This window comes from Onychomys torridus, chromosome 4, assembly GCF_903995425.1.
Source record: "Onychomys torridus chromosome 4, mOncTor1.1, whole genome shotgun sequence".
NCBI classification, from domain to species: Eukaryota; Metazoa; Chordata; class Mammalia; order Rodentia; family Cricetidae; genus Onychomys; species Onychomys torridus.
This window is the reverse complement of record NC_050446.1, coordinates 38,737,276-38,762,493: the sequence shown is the minus strand read 5'-3', so window position 1 is coordinate 38,762,493 and position 25,218 is coordinate 38,737,276. Positions and strand designations below refer to the sequence as shown.

The following is a 25,218-nucleotide window of genomic DNA, read 5'->3' as shown; positions in this document are numbered from 1 at the left end:
AACCAGTAATTATCATTCCACCAGGAAGAAAGGAAGGAAAGGAAGGAGGGAAGGAAGGAGGGAGGGAGGGAGGGAGGGAGGGAGGGAGGGAGGGAGGGAAAGAAGGAGGGAAGTGACTGAAAGTACTCGAAATTTAAGACACCCCTACCTTCAGTTTCTGATCATTTTAGCAGACAGTAAGTGCACAGACAGAACTGCTGAATTAGGACAGCATTGGGCATACCATACATGGCATTCATGACCGCCGGGTAAGTGAATCCAGAGTTACCCAAGAGAACCCCCCTTTCACAAAGACTCAGAAACACTTTTACCGTATTTTCACAAGGATACAACCTAGAATTAAATCTTTGTCTCCATACTGTTAGCTACTACTTGGGGCATTCAGTAAACTGTTTTTCAGTAAGTATTTATTAACAAGGAGGGTATGACTATCTGTTTTCTTTAGGTGAGAAGCTATGAGAACTGCCAATAATCAATACTACTTATATGAACCACTGAGTATTTGAAGTTAATTCAGGAAAGAAAACAAAACTATTGTTTATAAACTCATGATACTCAATTCACACTAGAATTTTTTTTTAACTTTCTACAATGGGTTACATGAAAATCTCCTGGTATTTCCAGCAGCCAATTTCTAGACAGTTTCAAAAGTGTTCATAGAATATACTCTTCAAATTGTGATAGTTTAAAATAAAATTGCCCACCTTTTAAATGTTCTTTTCTGAAATCCTGAAAGTGTAATATGTTAAGATATGAATATATAATGTTGGCTTGAAAGAAAGACTTTAAAAAAATTCAGTATTTTATCTAGGTTACTCACTAATGGCAATCATTAATTTGTGAAGTTCTGTTATCACAGTGATGTTTTATGTGTAAGAAGATTTCTAAATGCAAAGAGAAACATAGCTCTGTATGAGATTCCCAAAGCACTGTCAAATGCTCTTCTGTCGCTCCCACCCAGTGCCAAAAAGACCTCGGGAGACATGGATTGTAAATGTAGTTTATTTTGTAAGCAACAATCAAAATATATTTGTGCTACTGATTTTTTCAAATAGTAAATGGGATCTTAACAAACTCTGTCCACTTTGATGTATTCCTGAACAACTTTGGAGTCTGCAGGACCCTGGCTAGATAAGCAGAAGCCACTGTAGAACTGAGATGGAGGTGGCTCAGGTGAGGGCAGGCACCACACCACACAGGGCGCCCGACTGTGAGCATTAGGACTATGAAGGAGATACACCGAGAGTGCCACAGACAGCTCTCACGTGCTTTATTTAAATACAACAGTATCCAACATTGCTGCCAAGCACTGGACAATATTTGAAGTCATAAGCACATCCACATGCTCTTCCAAATGACGTTTGGGATCCTAAAAGAAAAAAAAAAAGTAAAAGAAGAAAAAGATAGCTGTATTACCAGTAAACTTTTTTTCAAGAGCAGATTAAATTAGTAATGATGCCTAAATTTACACATATTTTATCATTCATTCAGCTTTTCCAATATATTGTTATGTTCTTGAGGTTTCTAAATTTGTTAAAAAGAAACTAAAAAATTACCCAATAAAAGACTGATTTGTGCAATCAATGCTAGTTATAGATATGTACCAGATTTTCATAAAGGGTAACAGTTTGTAAAACTCACAATCACCTGATTTTAAAAAGGTGCATTTATGCATGTGTATGTGCCCGAGTAGTATGTGCACTCTGTCATTAACGTATTTGAATGTCTGATGATGCTTAAATAAAGCATCATGAATTCTGAAACGTCTTAGTATTTCAGAAAACGATTCAGAAATAGTCTTGGATCAAAAGGCACTGTAACTGAAAAATTTAAATATAATTTGGACTAATTCTAAAATGTTAAGAATGCTTCATCCAGTGATTCTGAGAAACTGTATCACTGGAACTTAAACAGGCATGACTATTAAACCTGATCAGATCCATTTTAAAATAGGTAAGGTTAAAAATGAAACTTAAAATTGCACTATAATTTAAAAAATTAAATGTTTATTTACATTTAAGGACAAATAAGTTATTTCAGCTAAATTTGAAAGTTTAAAAGAAGACTAATATTACATGCAATAAATGATTTTAAAGTATTATTTTCTTACATGTGTTTTAAAATACCCAAGATTCATCACTTTACACAAGTCTTCTTCCCTGGCTTGTGTACCTTTTAGCTCTGCTTTTCTTATTCATAATTTCCATACACCAATTTCTTACAACTGAGAGAACAATCCTACAAGTAATCCAAATGACTAGACTATAGTACTATTATTTAGGAGTTAACCCTGAACACATTCCAGGTGAAGGCACTAGGGAAGACCAGCGGGAGAAAAGAAAGCCTATAACCTAGTTACCACATTTAAAACATGATACCTTGCTCAGGCCTGTAATCCCAGCATGGGGGTGGGGGATGGGGGGGCGGCGTAGAGGCAGGAAGTCTCTGTGACTTTGAGGCCAGCCTGATCTACACAATGAGTTCTAGGACAGCCAGGGCTACTCAGTGAGACCCTCTCTAAAACAAAACAAACAAAAATAAAACAATTTTTTTTTTTTTTTTTTTCGTTTCCAGGCTGGCCTCAAACTCACAGAAACCCAGTTGCCTGGGCCTCCCAAGTGCTGGGATTAAAGGTGTACATCACCATAACCTGGTGACCCTGGTGTTTTCTAAACCTCATCAATTATGTTTTCCAGTTTCATTTTTAATTTAGTCCTTTCAGTTTCCTGTGGGCCATAAAAGAAAATATATAAAAAGCACAGCCTCAGAAAGTAATTCATTTAGTGAGTTCTAGAAAGGGTAATGCTCCCAACTGGTAATCTAACATATTAGGTGAAAATAAGCAGGAGAAAATGAAAACAAGGCTGATATCATACAAACTGGAAATGAAGATGAACTTTATTTTAGTTTGGTTTGAGAGTACTCATTTTTAAACTGTAATAATTAGAATGTATTCATATTTGAATTCTTCCTTTATAATTTATGATAAAGTCAGACCTTTGCCCCTACCACTCTGCTGGATTAATTGGTTTTACAGTGAATCGGTAACTCATTTATCAGTTATCTACATTCCTTGTGGCAGCTGGGTGATTCTTAGAGATTTCCCATCCAAGAATGGTCCTGGCCCAAACCTACATAGCTTGTGAGATGTGATGGGATCAGAGCATATGGTAGGATGGCTGAAAGCAAAGACAGCTTAGTGTCTTGCATCTGAAATATCAAGATTCTGCCAACATCAGCAATATGATAACCATGTTCCATGAAATGGGGAAAAATGTAATCAACATTCTTTAGAAAAACAGTCTAATTAATCTGTAGATTCTTTTAATTGCTGGGTGTGTTTCCTCATCCTCTGATAACCAGGTTTAAATATATATTTCATCTTAGAAAAGCAAAAGAATCACTATTTAAACCCCTCTCACTGTGTAGTCAATAGGATTCTAAACTTTCTCAGGGTATCAGCTATGGAGTAACAAAATGATCTTTAAAAATGGTTACATATGAAGTAAATCTGCAGGAATACTACCTACTTATTGATAAATGTATCATAATGAAAATGGTTATTAGTTAAATAAATCTACCATCCTTTTTATTTTACCTCATCTACAGTAAAATTATCTCAGGACTCAAGTGTCCTCTATTTTTAACATACTATTTTCACTAAAGAGAGTATGTAATAGGTAGAGATTTACGATTTATTCTCTACAGACAGCAAAGAAAATTTGATATCTAATAAATATAGTGGCCTTTAAATTTTACTATATTTAAATGAAAGAAAAAAGATGTAGTATAAACAGACAAGAAAACAATTCTCGTCCCTACAATAGTTTGAGCTCTCCAAGAGCACGTTAGCATGCGACTGTCTAACCTATCACAGTCTCCTCACCTGCTTGCCAACATTCTTTATTGCCAGCTGCTCAGGTGTCATCTTATCTTCTTCTTCCACAGCCTGTGAATGAACACAAAGGACAGACTTCAAATTCTCTGTTTTCCCATGAATGAAGAACCACCAAAGCAAAGGTGATCCTAATTTTCATTCAGAGGAAACTTTTATTCAAACAATTTGTTTAAAAAAAAAAAAAAAAAGCAAAACCCACCTTTGTTAATCCAGAACAATCTTCAGGGTTGTGAAACTATTACCACCATCATTTAGAAACACTTAAGAAATAAACAATACCAGACAATATCACACTGGATCACTAAATGGCACTGAAGATTGGCGAGACGGGAGCCTGGGGTAGCCTCTCTGCCACTAAATTCCCCGTTCTCTCCTCCCACTGGCCCTACAATAGCTTCCCTCTTAAAGTTCCCATTTCTCCTTTATTTCTTTTGCCAATCTAGCCTGTGTGTATCTAGTACCTATTTAATATCATAAGGATCAAAAGATCTGTTAAGTTTTGATCTAACACATGCCATCATAAGTTAATTTCTATAAATCTCTATAATATACATTAGGGAAAAAACTCACAATTCCATATGAAGTAACCATAAAGAAATAATTTCAAGTTTTTTAGCATAAAATTAATAACAAATCAAAAAACAAATGAACAGCATATGAAAATTATTTTCTATAGAGTTAACTACAAACTCTTTGTGACTTATCATAAGCTTTCTAGTAAACCAAAAAACAAACAAAACAAAAAAACCCAAAAACCTCACAATAATTAGAACATTCAGGCTAGAATTGCAACCTTGCCATCTTAATAACAGCATCCCACAAACCTCTTCACAGAGCATTCCAACCTGAAGAAGTTTGTATTCAGAGAGTGCGGGTATATTAGAGCCTAAAGACAGAACCTGCACTTGGTGAACTTGTGGTCTGTAATTTATTCATGGCATCTGATAAACAGAAGATGAAGAAACTTCATGATCACCAAACTCCAAAAATGCTACCACAGCATTTGCCACAAAAGGAGTGAAACAGTAATGTCAGAAAACAGAAAACCTAAATCCCAGTGAGGATTAGATTTGGACACTCTAAACTTAATAATCTCACAGCTGCCAAATTTCTTCATGTGTGAACAATGAACATGTAGGAAATGCAATCATCAGACATTTCCCATAAACTGGGAAGTTTGGCTGTATTTCACACCTTCTTAATAGTTTTGTAAACAGAGAACTTGAAAATGAGCAAAGATGGCAAGTGTCTAATTTTATAAATGGACAAACTATCTAGAGAATTTCACCAGTAGAACCTGCCTAAAGAGAAAAGACGGTAACTATCTCTTGTGTCTGCTGGTTACTGGAGGGTGCTTATTTGTAACATATTAGGAATTACATTCAAATCTGAAAGCAGGAAAAGATAAAAGTCACAAACACTCCAACTAGAATTCCCCAGACAGAGAATATGTTCATTTTCGAAGTCAGATGTCACTCTATTAGTCTCCGCTAGTTATGAAAGTATTTCTAACTAGGAAATTGCTCTTCCTACTTTTCAATGTCTTACAAAAAATAGTAGCACTGAAAGGCAATATAGTTTATCTTCCTAGATTACTTTCACAATTGTGACACTGTACTTGCTGACTTGAAAGCATGTTAGCTGAATGGAACAATTCTCCTAAATGTGTACTCCATTCCCATTCAGTGCTAACTGTTCTACTACACACATGGCAACAACCGTACTTACTACAATACTGGAAGGAGGAAAGAGTTTTGGAATTTGGCTCAAAATACCAATCCACATATAAATAATCATTAGAGAATATCTTGGATTAATGCAAGTATCAAAGATGGCAAATATACAAAGATGAAAGTCAAAAACACTTAAAGCTTTTTAATATTATTTGAAAGGACAAATAGGATATAAAAAGCACTGATAAAATTTTAAAATCTTGTACAACATTTAACCACTTTACCAATTAGTTTTCCCATCCCCAATAATGACAGAGAGTTCACAAACTCTTTGAGAAGTGCAGATGGTAGAAAGTACTCCCAGCCATGGGTACCATCTGGGAGAGGAGGAGCAGCTGCAGATTCAGGCATACACTAAGGTTGCAAACCCCCACGACAGGAGATGGAAGCACATCCCTTCCAGTAGAAGACAGACCAGGTCATACCATCCAAGTGCTCAGGATTGTCTCCCTACCTAAGTTACCTAGATCTCATCTACCATCTGGGCAAGACCAGTCTGTCTTCACTCACAGTTCTAATCTGGCTAGTCCCCAGGAAAAATTAAGAAATGGTAGCAGCAGAAACAAATGAAATTCAGGCACAGGCAGTGTCCTCACTAGGGAACTTCTGTGTTTATGGCAACTTCTGTGATTTGGCTTCAAAATTTGCTTTTGCATTCGTGCTCTTCGGTTTACTCAACCAACAAAAAAGCACTGAAAATGTTTGTGGCTATTCACACTAGAAACGTTTTTAACAGTTTATCAACAAAGACCCCCAGATGGCTATCCCATCATGCACGGTCTGCACAGTTCTAAGAGTTTCTTGGAATTTGGTCTGTTAAGTGATCGTAATCCCCTCAAATGTACCCTCTATCTTAAAGAGACTTTTACTAAACCCATTAACATTGTTCTCTTTTTTCTACTAATGATCCGAATTTTCAAATGAACACTATCTCAAATTCCATCATTATTTATCTTTTACTATAGACTGGACCTGGACCTTTGGCACATCACTAGCATTCTTTGACAGATACCCACAGAACAACTCCAGTGTTCTGAACATCCTACAGTTAATTACTCCAACACCTGTTTTCTCTCCTGTACCTTAACCACTGTTTTTAACATATCTTATTCCACATATACCTCGAATAACCTTTTTTTCTTTATTGACGTTCTTTCTTCATTCTAGAACATGCTAAAATTCCATTTAAGTACATGCGTTCAAACAACATCAATAGAGCAATTTATTTTTAATGTAACAAAGGACAAAAAAGCTGCTAGAATGGTATACACTATGTTTTCACCAGTAAACAACCTCTGTGTAACTGCAAAGTGGTTATTTCTTTTGTGATTTTTAAATTTATTTTTCATACTACTACAGAATACAGAGAGGTAGGACGTCTAAATAAATGATTTTTAAAAACTATGTTTTGGAAAGCAAAATGAACAAACATGAAGCAATTTGTGAAACTTTCTAAGATAGAAGAGACTTGAATATAAAGGACAATAAAACTTCTGACACTACCACCACTAAATTGCAATGTATGTATGTATGTATGTATGTATGTATGTATGTATGTATGTATGTGTCTCACTAAGTAGCTCTGGCTGTCCTGGAACTCACTATGTAGACCAAGCTGGCCTCAAATTCACTGAGACCCACCTCCCTCTGCCTCCCAAATGATGGGATTAATGGCTTGTGCCAGCACTGCCCAACCTCATAGCAACATTTGTAACTAGGGAAATTCATTTCTTTAGATGGTGTGTCATGAATAGTAATAAAGGCAAATACATGATTTACCAGAAACCACAAACAGAGATAGATCCTTTGTAAAAATATCTTAACAGGGAATCCAATTTTAAAGCATAATAAGATCAAATAAGGGATATAAAATAAAGATCACATGAGTATGTAACATTGTCATGTGTAACAGCAACTTGTAATTCAGCTTTTTGAAAAATATAAGGGGTTCTGGTAAACCTAGAATGGTGGATGCTCACCTTTGATCCCAGTATTTAGAAGGCAGAAGCAAGAGGATCTCTGAGAGTTCGAGGCCAGCTTCCTCTAGATAGTACGTCCCGGGCAGGGCTCTGTGAGAGACTTTGCCAAAAAAAAAAAAAAAAAGAGGAAGAAGAAGGAGGAGGAGGAGGAGGAGGAGGAGGAGGAGGAGGAAGAAGGAGGAGGAAGAAGAAGAAGGAGAAGGAGAAGGAGAAGGAGAAGGAGAAGGAGGAGAAGGAGAAGAAAAGGAAGGAAGGGAGGAAGGAAAGAAGGAAAAAAAGTTTCTGGTACTATCTGCTTATTGCCAATATCCATTTTCCTTTCTTTTATAACATAACTGATTTTCCTACAGCCATCAATGCTCTCAGCTACAAGACTACATTACATAGCTTTCTTGCTGCCAGGTGTGCTCACTGGGCCATGTTCTGCCAACAAGAGACAATCAGACTGGCTGCCTAGACTACACAAAGGCTCCTATTAGGATTCATCCCTTTGGTTTTCCTTTTCTCCAGTTGTATCAAACTTAGCTTTAGCAATTGCACTGTACCTTAAGATGATTTAAGAGATGGATGTCAATAAAATGAAAGTAGAGCAGAAAGACAGAAGGAATCAGAATCTGACTCTCAAGTTTCAAACTGGCCTTACAGTGTAAGAGACAGAACTTCATTTAGCAATTGCTGTTTTGAGTTAACATGACATTAGAAGTTAAAAAAAAAAAAAAAATCAGGAGTTACATTAAGTGTAATTTCCTATCTCCTATCTTAAAGATGACAATGTTACTAAAACAATGTTGACATATGTCATACATTTAAAATGAACATCACTTTCAAGGGACTGGAGAGATGGTTCAGCTGTTAAAAGCCGTTCTAGTCTTCCAGAGGACTTTCAGTTCCCAGCCACACACACAGTTCACAACTTTCTAAGCCTCCAGATCCAGGGGATCTAATGCCCTCTTCTGGCCTCCCTGGGCAAGAGGCACCCACATGGTAAACATACATACATGTAATGCACATTATGCATATACATACTCATACACATAAAATACAGCCTGTAAAATATTATAGACTACTCTCACTGGTAGAATGTTTCATCAACTTTTAATACTGAAAATTATGTCTAATGTTAGGTTCTGTTCTTTAATAAGGTGGAAACTCACGCTAAATACTAATTTTTCCTAATTCTTTTGACTATTTGTTTTAAAAAGCATTGTAACCACCTATAACATTCTTGACGTAACAGTTCTTAAAATTATCTCTTTATTCTCTTGGGTTTCTGTGCAATTGCAAATAATCTATCATATTATATTCAAATAATGATGATTTGACTCATTTTCCTCAACACTGACATCTTATTTTTCTTATCTAATTATATGAGCACAAAAATTTTCTACTTAGGGGGACGAGAGAGGGGAGGACAGGAAAATCCATGGCTGATATGTAAAGTTAAATTAAATTATAAAATAAAAAAATTTCTACTTAATAAATATACTGTAGCAAACCAAATATATTTAGTTTATATGAATTAATATAAAAATAATTCATCTAAAGAGTAAGCTGTCGGGTCTTAGAATTTATAGAGCTATATGCTTTAAAAGACAAGATTTTGTTTCAGTATTTTGTTTTGTTTTGTTTCTCTCGAGACAAGGTTTCTCTGTGTAACGGCCCTGGCTATACTGGAATTCAGTCTGTAGACCAGGCTGGTCTCAAACTCACAGAGATTCACCTGCCTCTTCTTGAGTGCTGGGATTAAAAGTATGTACCACCACACCTGGCTTCTGTTATTCTTAAAATGATCTTTAACAATACATTTTTTTCACCGATAGGTTCATTTACAAATATGTAATGAAACATTAGCAGTTTTAAAACCTAGCAGCAGCATTTTAGTCTCCACAGATCAGGGGTTTGGAACATAATGCTGCCGGTGCTACAGTAATTAGAAAAACCAAATGAGTAATAATCCAGCAGAACTCCCATGTGGAATTCTGACCATAAGAATTTAATTATCTTCAAACTCTTTTTACTTTAGGACCTGACTGGCATCTAACAATAATTACCTTAGTTTAAAAAACCAACCAATTAAAAAGAACGCCATGAAGAAGTGTGGTAGCACGGGCCTTTCCCTGTGTATTTTAAGTGTTGCTATAAAAACCTCACCGTTTTCTTTCAATCATAGAGGGAATTACATTCCCAAATTGGACTCATCATATCACAGCTTACACACTGTTTTCATTTTTTAACTAAACCTTACAAGATTTTTAGTGCTACAGAGATTTTTTAAACTGTAATATAGAAAAAAAACCTTCTATGGATGGGCAGCAGTAACCATAAATAGGTTATTTCCTGGCAGAAGGAAATATGAATTTACTTAAATGTAATGTTACAGAGAAATAACCATTCCTACAGTCCGCTGAATAACAACTTGCTCTAACTTTTTTTAACAATAAAAGGTTAACTATTTTAAATGATAAACTACTTCTTTCTCTCTCTGTCATCCCATAGCGTGAAAGCAACACTAGGAAAAATAAAAATAAAAACCTCACTTACGGGGGTTCCGGCTGAAATGTCACACTCTAGGGTATGCTTGTCAAAACCTAACTTAAGTGCTAGAATTAAGTTTTGAAGACCCCATTACCTTTATTTCAAAGCTTAGTTCTTTCAAATGACTTGCTGTTTACATTTGGTGAAGCTTACACACTGTCTCTTATATAGTATTTTTTTATATGCTATAGTACTTAAAAACATAAATATTTATAACAATAATCAGTTTTTTGTTTTGTTTTTTTTGAGACAGGGTTTCTTGACTGTCCTGGAACTCAAGGAGATCCACCTGCTTCAGCCTCCCGAGTGCTGGGGATTAAAGAAAGGTATGCACCACCACTGACCAGCTTACAATAATCAGTCTTAACTCTGACTCCTCAGTCTTGAATTCCAGGCTTTACCATTCATTTTCTTTTTTTGTTTGTTTGTTTTTCAAGACAGGTTTTCCCTGTGTGGCCCTGGCTGTCCTGGAACTTGCTCTGTAGACCAGGCTAGCCTTGATTAAAGGCAGGCACCACCACTGCTCAGCATTGTCAATTTTTAATTCCACATTTCAAACTGTTTAAAAGCTGTAGCTTTGGATTTTTATATATGTGCATCTTTGTGAGGGCAGAAATTGGGTATAGGCCATGGAACTGGACAGGGAGCTGTGAGAGGGTAAACAGCAGGCAGTGGACAGGGAGGGCACGAGAGCATGTGACAGCCGAGTGGAGAGAGGAGCACTGCAGGGCGCAGGAGGCCGGGCGCAGGAGGCCGGGCGCAGGAGGCCGGGCGCAGGAGGCCGGGCGCAGGAGGCCGGGCGCAGGAGGCCGGGCGCAGGAGGCCGGGCGCAGGAGGCCGGGCGCAGGAGGCCGGGCGCAGGAGGCCGGGCGCAGGAGGCCGGGCGCAGGAGGCCGGGCGCAGGAGGCCGGGCGCAGGAGGCCGGGCGCAGGAGGCGGGGCGCAGGAGGCCGGGCGCAGGAGGCCGGGCGCAGGAGGCCGGGCGCAGGAGGCCGGGCGCAGGAGGCCGGGCGCAGGAGGCCGGGCGCAGGAGGGGTGAATCCACCAAAACAAACTATGGATAAAATGTCATTTTCAATGTCCACCTTTCACAAAATACACCTTCTTCATTCCTTTTTCTATCTACACTGAAAAGGCTACCAACATACTTCTTAATCACATAGGCAGGAAATGTTAAATTCAACAATTCTCCTCTTTTCACAGAATCCATTCCCATTGCACTACACAACACAATCATTGAGTGACTCCCAATCAAATCTTCTCTTACTGTTCCTAAAGTCAGGCTCTAGGTACTGATCAAAACTAACTCTGTAACTTCCTCCTACTCCTCATACACACTCTAGCCACATACACCGTTTCCTAAATATATCCCATGCCTTTTCTTTTTCCCAGCCTCGTCCACCACCAGCTTCAAGACTCTGAAAGCCATGATTTCATACTTTCTACTCCTGAGTTTGGGCTTTTTAGACTTCACATACTTGTGAGGAATTATCTTTATGTGTCTAGTTTATTCCATTTAACCATGTCTTCCTGGTTCACTGTGTTGCAATGACAGATTTCTTTCTTTTTAAAGATTGAACAGTACTATATTGTGAACACACACACAGGCACATACACAAAGATCATATATTCATTTGTTGCTGGACACTAGGTGACTGTGTCTTGGCAATTATGAATATTGGTCAGCAAACCTGTCTCTACCTATGCAGCACTGGCATCATACAAAGCTTCCTTTCATGGGGTAGGGTGCAACTCAGGCCTTTACAGACTGAGCCATCTCCCCAACCCAATAACCATATACATTTTACCATATAAATATTTTGAGGGGATTGTGTATAATGATTTTTTTCTACAACACGATTTTTTAATGGCCCCATATAAAGTCAGCCTCCCTAGTCCCTGCTCTTTTTCCATAGCTCTAACTATAAGGACTATGCTGTCTTTGTTTATGCTCTCTTACAGAAAGTAAGCTCTCTGGGCAATAGGGACTTTTAATGTCTACCTTTTTAGCATGCCCCACTGCCTTGCACATAGTAGGTTTTCAGTAAGTATTGATTAAATGAAAAATGTAAAAGTTCATTAAATGAATTATATGTAGCAAAGAAAAAATTTTTTTTTTTTAATTTTTGGAGACAGGGTTTCTCTGTGTACCCTTGGCTGTCCTGGAACTCCCTTTGTAGACCAGGCTGGCCTCAAACTCAAAGATCTGCCTGCCTCTGCCTCCTCAGTGCTGGGATTAAAGATATATACCACCATGCCTGGCTTATTTTTTATTTATATGTATGTGTATTTACATGTGTACACCATGTGACAAATCCTCTGGAGCTGGAGTTATAGGCAGTAGTCAGTTACCTAACATGGGTGCTGGGAAGCACTCAGGTTCTAAGAATAGCAAGGTCTCTTAACTACTAAAACATCTTGCTAGCTCCTCAGTGACCTATGTGAAAAGAACCCAGTTGCCTTGTTTACATATTTTCTATGGCTGCATTTGCATAATGGTGGTAGGCTTTAGAAATAGACTAGATTGCCTATACATCAAGTATCCATTTTCTAACCTACAACATAGGTCTATTTTAATTATTTATTTTATATAACTACTTGGTACCCAATTATATGCATTTTAAAGTTATGAGGAAAACAAGTGATTTTTACCTTATTATAATTCTTGGCTAATTCCAACATCTCTTTTACCACTGATTCATTGTGTTTACAATGTTCACTGTAGTCTTCAAGTGTCAATCCTTCCATCCAACTCTTCTTATGCAAATTTAACAGCATCTAAAAACATAAGAAAAAGGAAATTATTTTGTTGCCTTAAAAATATTTCCTTTCCCTATCTTGAGAAAAAAACTTCATAAAAATTAATGAATTTAAATTTAATTTTATTCATTCAAATAAGCACCAGCTGGAGATATCCTAAATTTATATTAATATATTAATACCCAGGTACTCCAAATCCATGCCCTTGGCCCCTGGTACTGACCTCAGCTATTTCATCTTCACTTGCCCTCTCTAATTTATTAGAGACAGGTGCCCTTCCTAACCACACTGACTGAAGAAACCATCTCACACTTTTAACAAGATCTCTCTTCCCTTGTCCTGCTATGTTACTTTTATTGTGTCTATGAACTTTTTTTTCTTTACTTTATCTGGTTATATTTAGGATCCCCAGGGTCTAGATAAATTCTAAAATATCTAACAACAGGAAAAAAAGAGAAGAAAAGAATGAATCAAAGGATTCATTGAACTCTTTCTTGTATTACACACAGGTTCGCTATAAAAACTTAATATTGACTTGTTGACAGGATTGAAAAAACAAAACTAGGAAAAACATCACAGACATGTTCAATTTTCAAACACACCCGTAAACTGGGACTTGGCTACCAGCTAAGAATCTAAATAACTTAGTTCCCAAACCGAACTCAAGTTCAAACATGTAAAGAATGTATCTGTGTGCACTTGTGTACTGGGGGAAATAATCACACCATGTAGCCCAGGCTGGCTTCAAACTCACAAGCTTCCTGATTTGATTCAGTCTCCCAAAGGCTAGGAGCCCTCCCCCGCCTTACAGATGTACAACTTTCCTTTCTATTTATTTACTTTCTGGGTGAGCACACATGCCACAGCACACACGTGAAGGTCAGAGGAAAGCCTGCAGGAGTCAGTCCTACTGCTTTACCCCATGGGTGCCAGGTACTGAATGCTGGTCACCATGTTTGGAATGAAGCACCTGGGCCTGCTGCTAAGCCATTCACCGGCCTAAGTTCACGTGTGCCTGTGCGTGTGCATTTCCCAGACTATCCTCCTATAATTTTTCATAAGACTTACTACGTTTTTAAAAATCTATTTATATGTAATTATGTGCACGTGCCTAGAGACAGAGCTAGAGTTACAAGCAGTTGTAGCAGCCTGATGTGGCTGCTGGGAACCAAACTCGGGTCCCCTCTAAGGGCACAATTTTACAATTTTAAGATAATTCTCTTCAAAGTCATACTCAAGAATTTGCCTTCAGTTAAGTACCATCACTGGATTAAAGTTCCTTTTTTCTTTTGATAATTGAATACATTATGAAATGTGAGGAAAACATCACAGCAGCAGACTGCTTGCTGCTCTTGTACCACCACAACCACAATAGTCCATGTTAGGGGTCAGGATTATATGCCAGTGGTAGAGGACTTGTCTAGCCCACACAAGGCCCTGCCTTTAATCGGACAACAGACAGGCAGACACCCCCAGCACATATAAATTGTTCAATCACAAAAATCTCAGTATCTAACTTCTGGAATTATTTGGTTTGCTCTTTTGTTTGTTTTCCAATTACACTGCTTACAGGTTTGCAGCTACTTCAGATAGGCATGCAGAGTCTATTTTCTGCTACAAAGCAAGTCACGTGTCAAAATCACTATGAGGCTTCTTAAGATAAAAGTTTCCTCATCCCCTTCCTTCAGTCTCAGGGGCAAGAACAGACTATGTTAAACAGAAAAAAGAAAGAAGAGAAGAGAAGAGAAGAGAAGAGAAGAGAAGAGAAGAGAAGAGAAGAGAAGAGAAGGGAAGGGAAGGGAAGGGAAGGGAAGAGAAGAGAGGAATGGGAAAAAGGGGGAAAGGGAAAGGAAAAGGAAAGGAAAGGGAAAAGAAAGAAAAGAGAAAAGAAAAAAAAACAGAACAAATCACACAAACAAAACCAACCTCAGAATATTATGCCAGGTAATTCCAATTTCTTTGCCTACTTTCCATCTTCCCTACATCCCAGCTGATCAAAGGTTGCAATCATCTGTACTCTACCCCGGCCCATAACAGAATAATGAGAATGGAATTTTACCAACAATAGTCACTACAAGTGCCAGGCTATCCCTACCATGCCTGGACAAGGATTCCACTGGAACACTCAGAAAAGGCTTGATGTTCAACATCCAGGTTAGCTGGATAAGGACAACGGTGGGGCTTTTGTTCTGAGAACAGATGAACTAAACAATAAAATAAATAGAATGGGCTGGAGAGATGGTTCTGCAGTGAAGAGCACATGCTACTCTTGCTGAGGACTCAAGTTCAGTTCCCAGCACACACACCTGGAGGCTTACAACCACAAGTGACTCCAGGTGCAAAAGATCCAATAGCCTCTTCTGACCTCGGAAGGCACCAGGCATGCAACTGACACATAAATATACATGCAGGCAAAACACTCATAGACATAATTATAAAAACTAATTTTCTTCAAAAAGAAAAAGATTTTTCATGGACTTACCTTCTGTTCCAGTTCATTTTTTCGATAATTAATAGTGATGGAGTAATAATGTCTGTTTAATCCATGAATTAATGCCTATAGAAACAATTTTTAAATGACAAATTAATCTTTCACCTAATCAAATACAAATGTTTGAAACTGTTGACATATCTTCCACACCATCTTTATTTATTTAAAGACAAACTCTCACTATGTAGCTCTGTCTGGCCTGAAACTCACTATGTAGACTGGGTTGATCTTGAACTCAGAGATCTGCCGGCCTCTGCCTTGGAGACCTGGGATTAGGGTCTGAATGACCACCATGCCCAGGTTAGTTGGTAAAAGCCCTTGCTACCAAGCCTGACAACCCGAGTTCAGTCTCTAGGACCACATGGTACAAAGAGAAAATTGACACATGAAGTCCCCACCCCACAACACAAAATAAGTAAAATGTAATCCATTTTTAAATAAAGTGAAAAGGGATCTTATTATAAATACAGAGTAAATTAAAATATTCTCTCTGCTACAAGTTTAAAGATAAAACTTTAAAGAACTAGTGACAAATTCTTCAAAGCATTATAGGTACTTCACAAATTCAAAACTTTCCACTGCCTTGCACAGAGGCCAGAGCAAAAAAAGTCTGAATTCAACATAACCTGTTACAAACCAATTACCCATAATTTATTGTCTTAATGTTGTGGTGTTTAGGAGGGAGTTTGCTATTTCAGAAGAAAAGTCTAAAACTCTGTAATAGTACATGTTTCCCCATTCACATTAATCTTGTTTCCTTTTTTGTTAACTCAATTTTCACTAATTCAAAGACTTGTGTCCAGGCAAGTCTCCAAATTAGCAATGAGGAAAGTAGGTATGTGTCCATGTGTGTACTAATTGACATGTATGCTCATGTATTTGTGTGCCCTTGCATGTAGAGACCTTCAGAAGTGTTCCTTGACTGCTCTCCACCGTAATTATTAAGACAAGCTTCAGTCACTAAACTTGGAGCTTATAGATTGTGCTCTGCTGGCTGTCGTACACACTTCTTGGGATGTGCCTGCCCTAGCTCAGTGCTGGGGTTACAGATGCACACACTGCCTGGCTTTTTACTTTACCTCATTTCTGTCAAGTGTCCACAGCACACACTCACCAACTGAGCCACCTGTTGAGACCCAGAAACTTGTTCTTTACCATATCCACCTCACTCACACTCCCAATTCAGTGACAAGAAATCAAAATCTCACTTATCAGAATTTATTTTCACTGTACTTAATCTTGAAGATAAATAGGCCAATCACAACAAAAACTTAAGGTATTTACAGGGGGAAACCAAATAGTATTGCTCTGCTAAAGGAATGTATAACAAATGATTCCCAATAATTTTCTGCTATACTCAGAGGTCAGTGTCTCTCTCAGCTATCATCAGAGAAGCTTCGTCTTGCAGAGGATGGAAACAAATACCAACACCTGGACAAACGGACAATGTGCAGAGTGAGAGACCTTGGAAGACTCAGTCCTAAATGAGCTGTCTTCATCAAACTCCACTCATCAGGGCTCAGGGAACAATGTGCACGAAGGCAGAAGGAGTCTAAGAGCCAGAGGGGATGGAAGACACCAAGGAAGCAGTGTCTTCCAGACACAGCAGGACTGGCGCACATGTGAACGCAAGACTGAGGCAGTGCGTACAAGGGATGCACAGACCCAAGAAAGACAGGGTCCCAGTGCTGAGGGGAATGTGCGAAGGCTCCCATCCTAACCAAGAAGCTATCTCCACCTGACAACCACTTGCAAAGGAACAATTAGTTTTCTCCCACGAAGGCTCACTGGGCATACAAATCACACATAAATCAGGGCAGGGCCCATGCTCAGCAATAGAAACCAATTTTGTAGATTGTTATTTGTCTCGGATTGCTTTGTTTGGGAATTTTTCTCTTTTAATCTTACAGGTCTTTTGCTTGTATATTATGGTTCCCAATCATGTGCTTTGTTTGTGTGAATGTGTGCTTCTTATGCTTTTTCTTTTCTCTTTTTTTCTTTTATTTATTTTTTTGCCGGTTTTCTAAAGAGTGTTTGGAGTTGGGTGGGTGGGAAGGATCTGGAAGCAGATGGAAGAGGAGAAACAGTGATTAGAATATACCGTAGGAAAAAATAATTATTTTCAATTAAAAAAGTGAAAATAACTATATATACTGCTTAAGTATCTAACTCTCTAGCAACATAAGTTCAACTGTGGTTCACAATAATATTCAAGAAACCTACAAAAAAAAAAACACCATTGGCCTCCTAAGACACAAAAGCATAGAATTATAATTTATAATTTTTAAACAACTGTAAAAGAAAATCAAAAGAACTTTGGGTTAACTATAGGGAAATAAAGACAGAGCTAACCAAATAACCAGCACTTTCTAATTTGGGTTTTTACGGTCTAAGTCTTAAATGTCTGAGATAGAGGAGCAGGGTAGGAAAGTGAGTATCTGATGATTACCTAGCATGTGCTTTGCATCCCATACATTCTAATGCAACAATCTATGTGTACATGACAGATGACTAAAAGCAAGGACATGAACTCTTAATCTAGCCCAATTAATAGCTAATAAAAGATAGCACTGAGGATCTGAGGCCAGATCACTAACTCCATACCCCATGTCATTCTGGTGTGCTGTACTACATACAACACAAGCTCTGGTAAGATTACGTCTACATATTTTAAGAATAGTCTTATTTTAAAGATTTACTGGCAAAAAAAAAAAAAAATCACTCCATACAAATTAAAATTTAAGTATTAAAACACTTGATATTTCCTGGGATAATCAGTCTCACATTACTAATATCTTCTATAAAAGTAACCTATAAAGCCAATAGGAAGCAGTAGTAAATTTCAAATAGTTGGTATATGAAATTTAGCCACTAAGAAAACCTATTAAATCCGTATCCATTTTCAACAATTACTAGAAGTAGTAGATCACCTTTCACTGAATAAAAATGATGTTCTGTACAGATCAGAAAGTGGAACTAATCAGGGATTCCCTAAACCTGAACTTACCCTTGCACTCATCAGGAGGTGTATATTCTGGGTGGAGATTTAGGTAAGCAAACACAGTCTGACTGGGGAGTGGAACTTGCGTTTCACTGTTTATCATCCAAGGATCTTTGTGCAATACACTAACTGCACTAACTAATCTACATGGTGGCAAAACAAACAATGGTTCTGACCAATAAACCCAGAGGCCAATCACTGAATTCACAGACAGGCTTACATTTTAAAGATTAATCACCAGTGCCAATGAAATAAACAACATGGAGTTTGGTGGCACGATTCGGTTTTTTATTTTATTAGATAAACGTAGTAAAACTTACCACAAGAACCATGAAAGATGAGCAAGTGCATGATAAAACAAATACAGCTAACAATCTTCAAACTTTACTAACTCATTTACTTCACACCCCCAGGGTATTCATCCCAGATCATAAACTCAAACAGTACATAGCAGTGGATTTCAATCTTCCTGATGCTGGACCTTTAATCCTGTTCCTCACATTGTGGTGACCCACAGGATGAGAACCACAGGGATATTTATGGTTACCTCCATATGTTACCTGCTGTAGACATAGCAGGTGTTTTATCAGTCAGTCTGCTGGGCATTACAGCACACACTTGTAATCCCAGCACTCAAGAGGTGAAAGCAGAATTCTGGATTTGAGGCTACCCTGGGCTACATGGGGCCAGGTCAGCCTGGATACATAATGAGACTGTCTCAAAACAAAACAAAGCATCACACAGGCAACATATGAATTATGCCAAAATTTATTTAATTAAATTCCCAACTATAATAGAAAAGAATGGGAAAACTTAGCAGTTCTTGCATAAATTAACTCAAGCAGCTCAGTTTTCTGGGCCTCAGCTGCCTCATCTAGAAAATATTCCATTATATTATAATATAAACCATTATAATAGTTTCACTGCTGTTATTCACAACTGTGCTTTGTAATGACTGAAAACAATGTTTTCAAATACTTTACTGTACAACATAAGCATGCTGAGGGCTACCCTTCAGAGACTGAAAGCCCAGTGCATGCATGGGCACCAATGTTTACCAACTGTCCAAAAGGATGACAACTCCAAAATCTACTGTGGGACTTACGATCTAAAGCACCAAAAAGCCAACAAGTTTTTAATGGGATACTTAAAAAATTTGATCGTTAAAATAAATACTGCCATTTCTAAACTGACAATAATAGTCTTTCTTGTATTAGTATAGAAGCCAACAACACAGTTTTACGTATTACACTTTGTACTCCCTTAGAGCAATGGCCTATCTGACAGTGAAAATAAAGTTGACCGTTAACTATTTCAATATTGCCATGAGCACTTAAAAACTATTTTCTTGGGGCTCAAGAGATGGCTCAGAGGTTAAGAGTACCTGTTGTTTTTACAGTGGACCAGGCTCAGTTCCCAGCATTCATATGGTGGTTCACAACCATACAAAACTATAGTTCCAAGGGATCTGATGCCCTCTTCCAACCTTCATGGGCACCAAGCATATATGTGGTACTCAAACATACATGCAGGCAAAACACTCACACATAAAATACATAAAACACACATAAAATTATTACTTTGTAAAAATATTGTTTTACTGTAAAAAGTTTTTAAAAATATAGATAAGGAAAACAAGGGGAAATTCCATTTTTTCACTACGTAGAGATAATTAAATCCAACATCTTGGTATAAACTCATAGGTACAAGTTCTAAACCATGGACTTCCTAAACGGAGAACTTGTATATCCTATAGCTGTTACATCGTTGACAATGGGATCACAACAGTCTCCCGTGTCTTATGTACAAGAGGCACCCCAGCACAAGGGAGCCATCAATCACTTCCGGAGTGTACACTAGTGACTGTTGTCAGGCTCCGACCACTTACTTCTACGTTGTCTTGGGAACAAGTTCCCTCTTAACACAGCTAACTTTCCCTTCAAGATAAAAGGCCTGGGATTTCTGAAAGGTTTCTATTACCAACTTAAAATGTGTGACATACAGACATTCAAATTCTATTATGGACTTTCTATCTAGCTTGTCTTACAAAATTAAATTATTTTAAGGTGAGTCCCTTTTTTGGCTTAATCCCATTTGAGAGCCTTAGAGTTGAAATTGTCTTCAAACTGTAAAGCACCCACATAGATGCCATTCTGATGGGCACTACATAAACTGTAAAATAAATATATTTACCGATTCTAATTGGGACACAAGACAAATTTTAAATGATAGGAAAATGCCACTTTTTAACTAAGGCTTGAAACTGTTTCAAAAGGTCCATTTCTAATTCCTGATAGAAGGCAGGATTAAACACTACCAACTGGATTAGTATGGAAGGAACAGATTTCAATATCAATTCTATCTTTTAAGTTAAAAGGCAGCGTTTTAACTTAAAAAAGGAAATATGCAACAGGTAGCTGGTGGCTTGCAATTAGTAAAAACTTCTGGCAGAAATATACCATGTAGTAATCACAATGATTCTAGATTGTGAGATGCAATTTAACCTTTTGTAGAAAATAATGAAGCAGGATGATGCTATGGGGGTGTATGAGAAAGGTCATTATCATGGGCTAAACAGACCAAATAATATATTCTCTTGGAACATGCAAGTATGGGCTTGTCTGTGCCCAATCAAAATCACTGGTAGCTTATTTCATACTCATTATTCTCTGTAGTTTCCCCAACTCGTTAAATTTTTTTTTTCAAAAGCTACATACCTCAGTTCTTTGAGACAAAAACGTTTCACTGTGATGAAGAGTTCAAGTGAATGACAACAGCAAAAGTGTTCAGAAACACAAAGTTTACCAAGGATAACCAAGGCTAGACCATGGTGAACTGTTAATGACACAACTCCCCAAAGACAACCTTGAGGCAAAACAAGGTTTCGGAGGGGGAATAGCAGTAGCTACTATAATGTCTTTGTCCTGAGTGTCCTATGCAATCAAACATGGTATTTTTGTCCTATTAATTAATCTTTAGAGAAATAATTACCTACACAGACACAGACTGTGCATTTAAAAACACATTTAATAAAATTTCTTACAAACAATAAAGACTTGTATTTAAACAATGAGGCATTTGAATGGAACAAAGAAAACAAGAATCACTCAAATGGATATTAAGTGTTTGAACACCAAACAACTACTGTAACAGTGGTTGACAGCACTACACAAATAAAATATAAACTTACCAAAAGTAATGATTGTATGTGTTTTATAGAATTTTAACCAAAGATGAGGATAAAGCAAAAACAGGTAGAAAGACTTAAGCACTACCTAAGAACTGTTACTTGTGACCTCTTAAAATACATTGCCTGTTTTTCCTCTACTTTTTTTTTTTCCCCCTCTGAAGACTGTTTAGAAACCAATATAAATTAGCTAACTGTTCCCATGTGAAACTTCTACTGGTCCTCCCACCCCTTCGAAACTAACTAGATACAAGTGTAGACCAGGCTGGCCTCAAACTCACAGAGATCCGCCTGTCTGTGCCTCCTGAGTGCTGGGATTGAAGGTGTATACCACCACCACCTGGCTCATCTTTTCTTGCTATATCAAGAAAAAAAATTATATATATACATATGAGTTTTGTTCTGGTGCACAGGCTAAATTCTCACTTGTAGCCTCAAAAGAAGCTGGAATTCTCTTTTAAAACAATAACAATAAAAGACTGCTTAAAAGAAAATTAAAATGATTAAGAATTAGATCTTTCAATGATGACAGCCTATTTAAACATTATAAAATAGTTTTAACCTATTACCAATACAGTCCTTACCTGAATAGATGGCTTGTTTAAGTGACCCAGATTTGAAGTTGTTTGTCTTGGTTCATGTCCTAAGACCATCATATTAGCATTGATCAGTCTGAAGGCATCAATAACAACCTGTAAAACAAGGTGTCAAGTCAATTCTTTTTAGAAATAAGTCATGGTGCCAAGCAACAGTGGACGAGGCAAGATCAACTTGCATCTGTTTCTGGCCTATTTCCAGAAAATCATTTAATTATAATATTAATAAAAAGAACCTCCTGCTGATAGTGCCATCAGTATACCACCCTCTATCTTGTAATGTAAGGTGACACCAATTATTGTGATTTCCATGAAGCAGCAAAATATTAACTTAGCATCTTTATTATTAAAAACACATCATTACTAAGCATACATCAAATAACCTTCCTTATTGTGCTTACTTGTTTCCTAAAAATTTCCTAGTCAAAATGAATGACAGGGAAATGAAAACTGAAAGTGAGCACAAGCTAAGGGACTACATCTAAGACCCAGCCCTGTCACATCAATTACGCCATCACAGTACTTGAAATGACAACAAAATTGCAGCCAGCACGTCACTTGCCCATGTATTCTATACTAGTCAGATACCCTTTACTTCTTCTGACTCTGAGATACTTTATACCTTGTCTGATGGCTTTAAACATCCACTCCACTGCCAAGCCTAGGAGGCACAACGTAAGAAAACCAAGGTCACCCATGCTTTCAGGCAGATACAATATAACATGGTTGTAAGTTCACATAAAAGAAACTGTAAAGACATATATGTATGTGTGTGTGTGTATATGTGTGTATGTGTGTCTATTAAAGATTCAAATTCTTTCATAACCCAGTATCATGTTAATTAGCTCTTACATCAAGAGATTAAGCAAGAATCAGCTATTTCTCACTATCATATAGCTAACATGATTATAGTAATCATTAAATTTGAAAGAATTTCAAAGAATGTGAAGTTTTAGATACCATGTGATACTAAGGCAGACCGCCTCTTTCCAAGACAATCTTGAAACAAGACTTGAAAATATAGTATTTCTTGATTTACTTTTAAAAGTATTAACAACCAAGACTATCAGTGTTTTATAAAAGTCACTATTATCTGGATTTGTTTTCAGTTATACAACTTGTTTCAGTACACTGAATTATTAAAAACTATTATTTTCAAGTTAAACCAATTGTAATATAATGAGGTCTAAAGCTATCTTAAAGACTTCTTAACCAAGCCTGGTAGTGCACACCCCTTTTATGTTTTATTTTGTTTGTTTGTTTGTTTTGGTTTTTTGAGACAGGGTTTCTCTGTTTAGCTTTGGAGTCTGTCCTGGAACTCACTCTATAGATCAGGCTGGCCTTGAACTCATAGAAATTCACTTGCCTCTGCCTCCCGAGTGCCGGGATTAAAGGCATGCGCCACCACTGCCTGTCCGTAGTACAGGCCTTTAATCCCAGCATTCTGGAGGAGGCAGAAGCAGGCAGATCTGTGAGGTTGAAGCCAGCTGGAGTTACATGGTGAGACCCTGCCTCACAAAGAAGTGTTTCTACCCACTATGACAAGTCTAAAGGTTACAGTTACCGCAAACATAACATGATACCAACACATTACACAAGACAGTCTAAGGTCTCTGTATACTTCAGCTGTCCTAAAAGTGAAAGTTTTAATGTTGCTTTCAATCCTTGTGGTCTGCATTGTTCCCAAAATTCATTCCTTTTGCTTCAAAGCCAAGTATTTAATCATACCCTACACAATTGTTTTTAACTATTAATGGTAAATATAAGACAGCAAATCATCAGTTTTGTTTCAACTGCTTTATGATTCCATTCTTAGAGTTAGGCAAAAATCATTTCTAGGAAAAAATTTCACAATTATATCCCAATGAAAGGCTTACATACATTTTTATACCAACTGCTTTCAAACTAAAACATTAGACAGCAATTTTCATGCAGAAATGTGTCATTTCTATGGAATATTATAAAAGCAGGTGTGAAATATCATAAAAGAAAATGAAAATACCAGTTAGGTCATAATTAGGTGGGTACCATGATCTATTTTTAATCCTGAATTTTTTTTTTTTTAAAAAGTGAGTATTACAACAACGCTTTAAGAATTTAATGTTGTTCAACTAGTCAATTATGACCCATATGAAATGACATGTTCAGATTGGCAGTTCCTGAGCAACAATAGAAACGATTACACTAAGATTAAAGGAATTTTCTGCCATCGCTATAGCAACTGTCTTAAGAAAACTAACATGTTCAAAAACCTGCAGACCAAAATTAGATTTAGCATGCAATAAAAAAATATGGCAATATATTCCATATTTTAATTTCTGTACAATTTTATAATTGCCTTTTCTGCTGTGAGAATAAGTGGATTTTGCCTTTAGAAGAACCTATCAAAATAGACTCATTAATGTCCAGTACACTAATGAGCAATGGGTGAAGAAGGTGTTAATTATGCCACAGTAAGATTGAAAAAAAGCCCTAGTGAGAACTTGGAGGTGTGTTTAAGCTCAGGGCGTTTCCCCGTGTTTGTGTATTTACAGAATGATGCAACAGAATGACAGCAAAGTGGTCACTCCACAGTTAGGAAAATAAATCTAAGATGCAACATACTAAACAAAGAACCTCCAAGAATGAAGGCACAGAAGGGGGCGGGGAAGAAAGAGTAATCCATTCTTAAAGCATTCTGCTGTTTTCATGGCTCACTTTGAATATGTACACATGAAAACCAGTTTGTCTTGTGAACCTCAAAATTTTTAAAAAGAAACAAAGACTGCATCAAAATCACCTCCTCATAGCAACAATAATCTCCACACTGAAGGATGAAAAATATTAAAAAAAAAAAATTCCTGTCCATGTTGAAGCCCTGCAAACCCAATGAATCTCTATTTCCCATCCTGACCAGTTAATTTTTTTCTGGTACAAGTGCCTTGAGACTTTTCAGAGGTCACCGCAACAGTAGACAGCTTATAACAAAACCATTAGCAGTTTGGCTAGCTTAGGGAAACCTCTTACTTTCCTTTTTTTGTTTATTATCACTGCATGAAT

General features: G+C 37.3%; 1 protein-coding gene across 1 annotated transcript in view; it reads right to left on the bottom strand.

Moving 5' to 3' along the window:
- Window positions 1–984: 984 nt before the first annotated feature.
- Psmd14 (proteasome 26S subunit, non-ATPase 14) overlaps window positions 985–25,218 on the bottom strand; it is an 88,045-nt gene continuing 63,811 nt past the window's right edge. The window contains exons 8-12 of the mRNA XM_036185099.1: window positions 22,168–22,275; window positions 15,387–15,461; window positions 12,797–12,922; window positions 3,887–3,949; window positions 985–1,369 (exon numbers count right to left, since the gene is read on the bottom strand). Coding sequence (XP_036040992.1) covers window positions 1,271–1,369; window positions 3,887–3,949; window positions 12,797–12,922; window positions 15,387–15,461; window positions 22,168–22,275 — 471 coding nt within the window. The 3' untranslated portion in view covers window positions 985–1,270. The remainder of the gene's footprint in view (window positions 1,370–3,886; window positions 3,950–12,796; window positions 12,923–15,386; window positions 15,462–22,167; window positions 22,276–25,218) is intronic.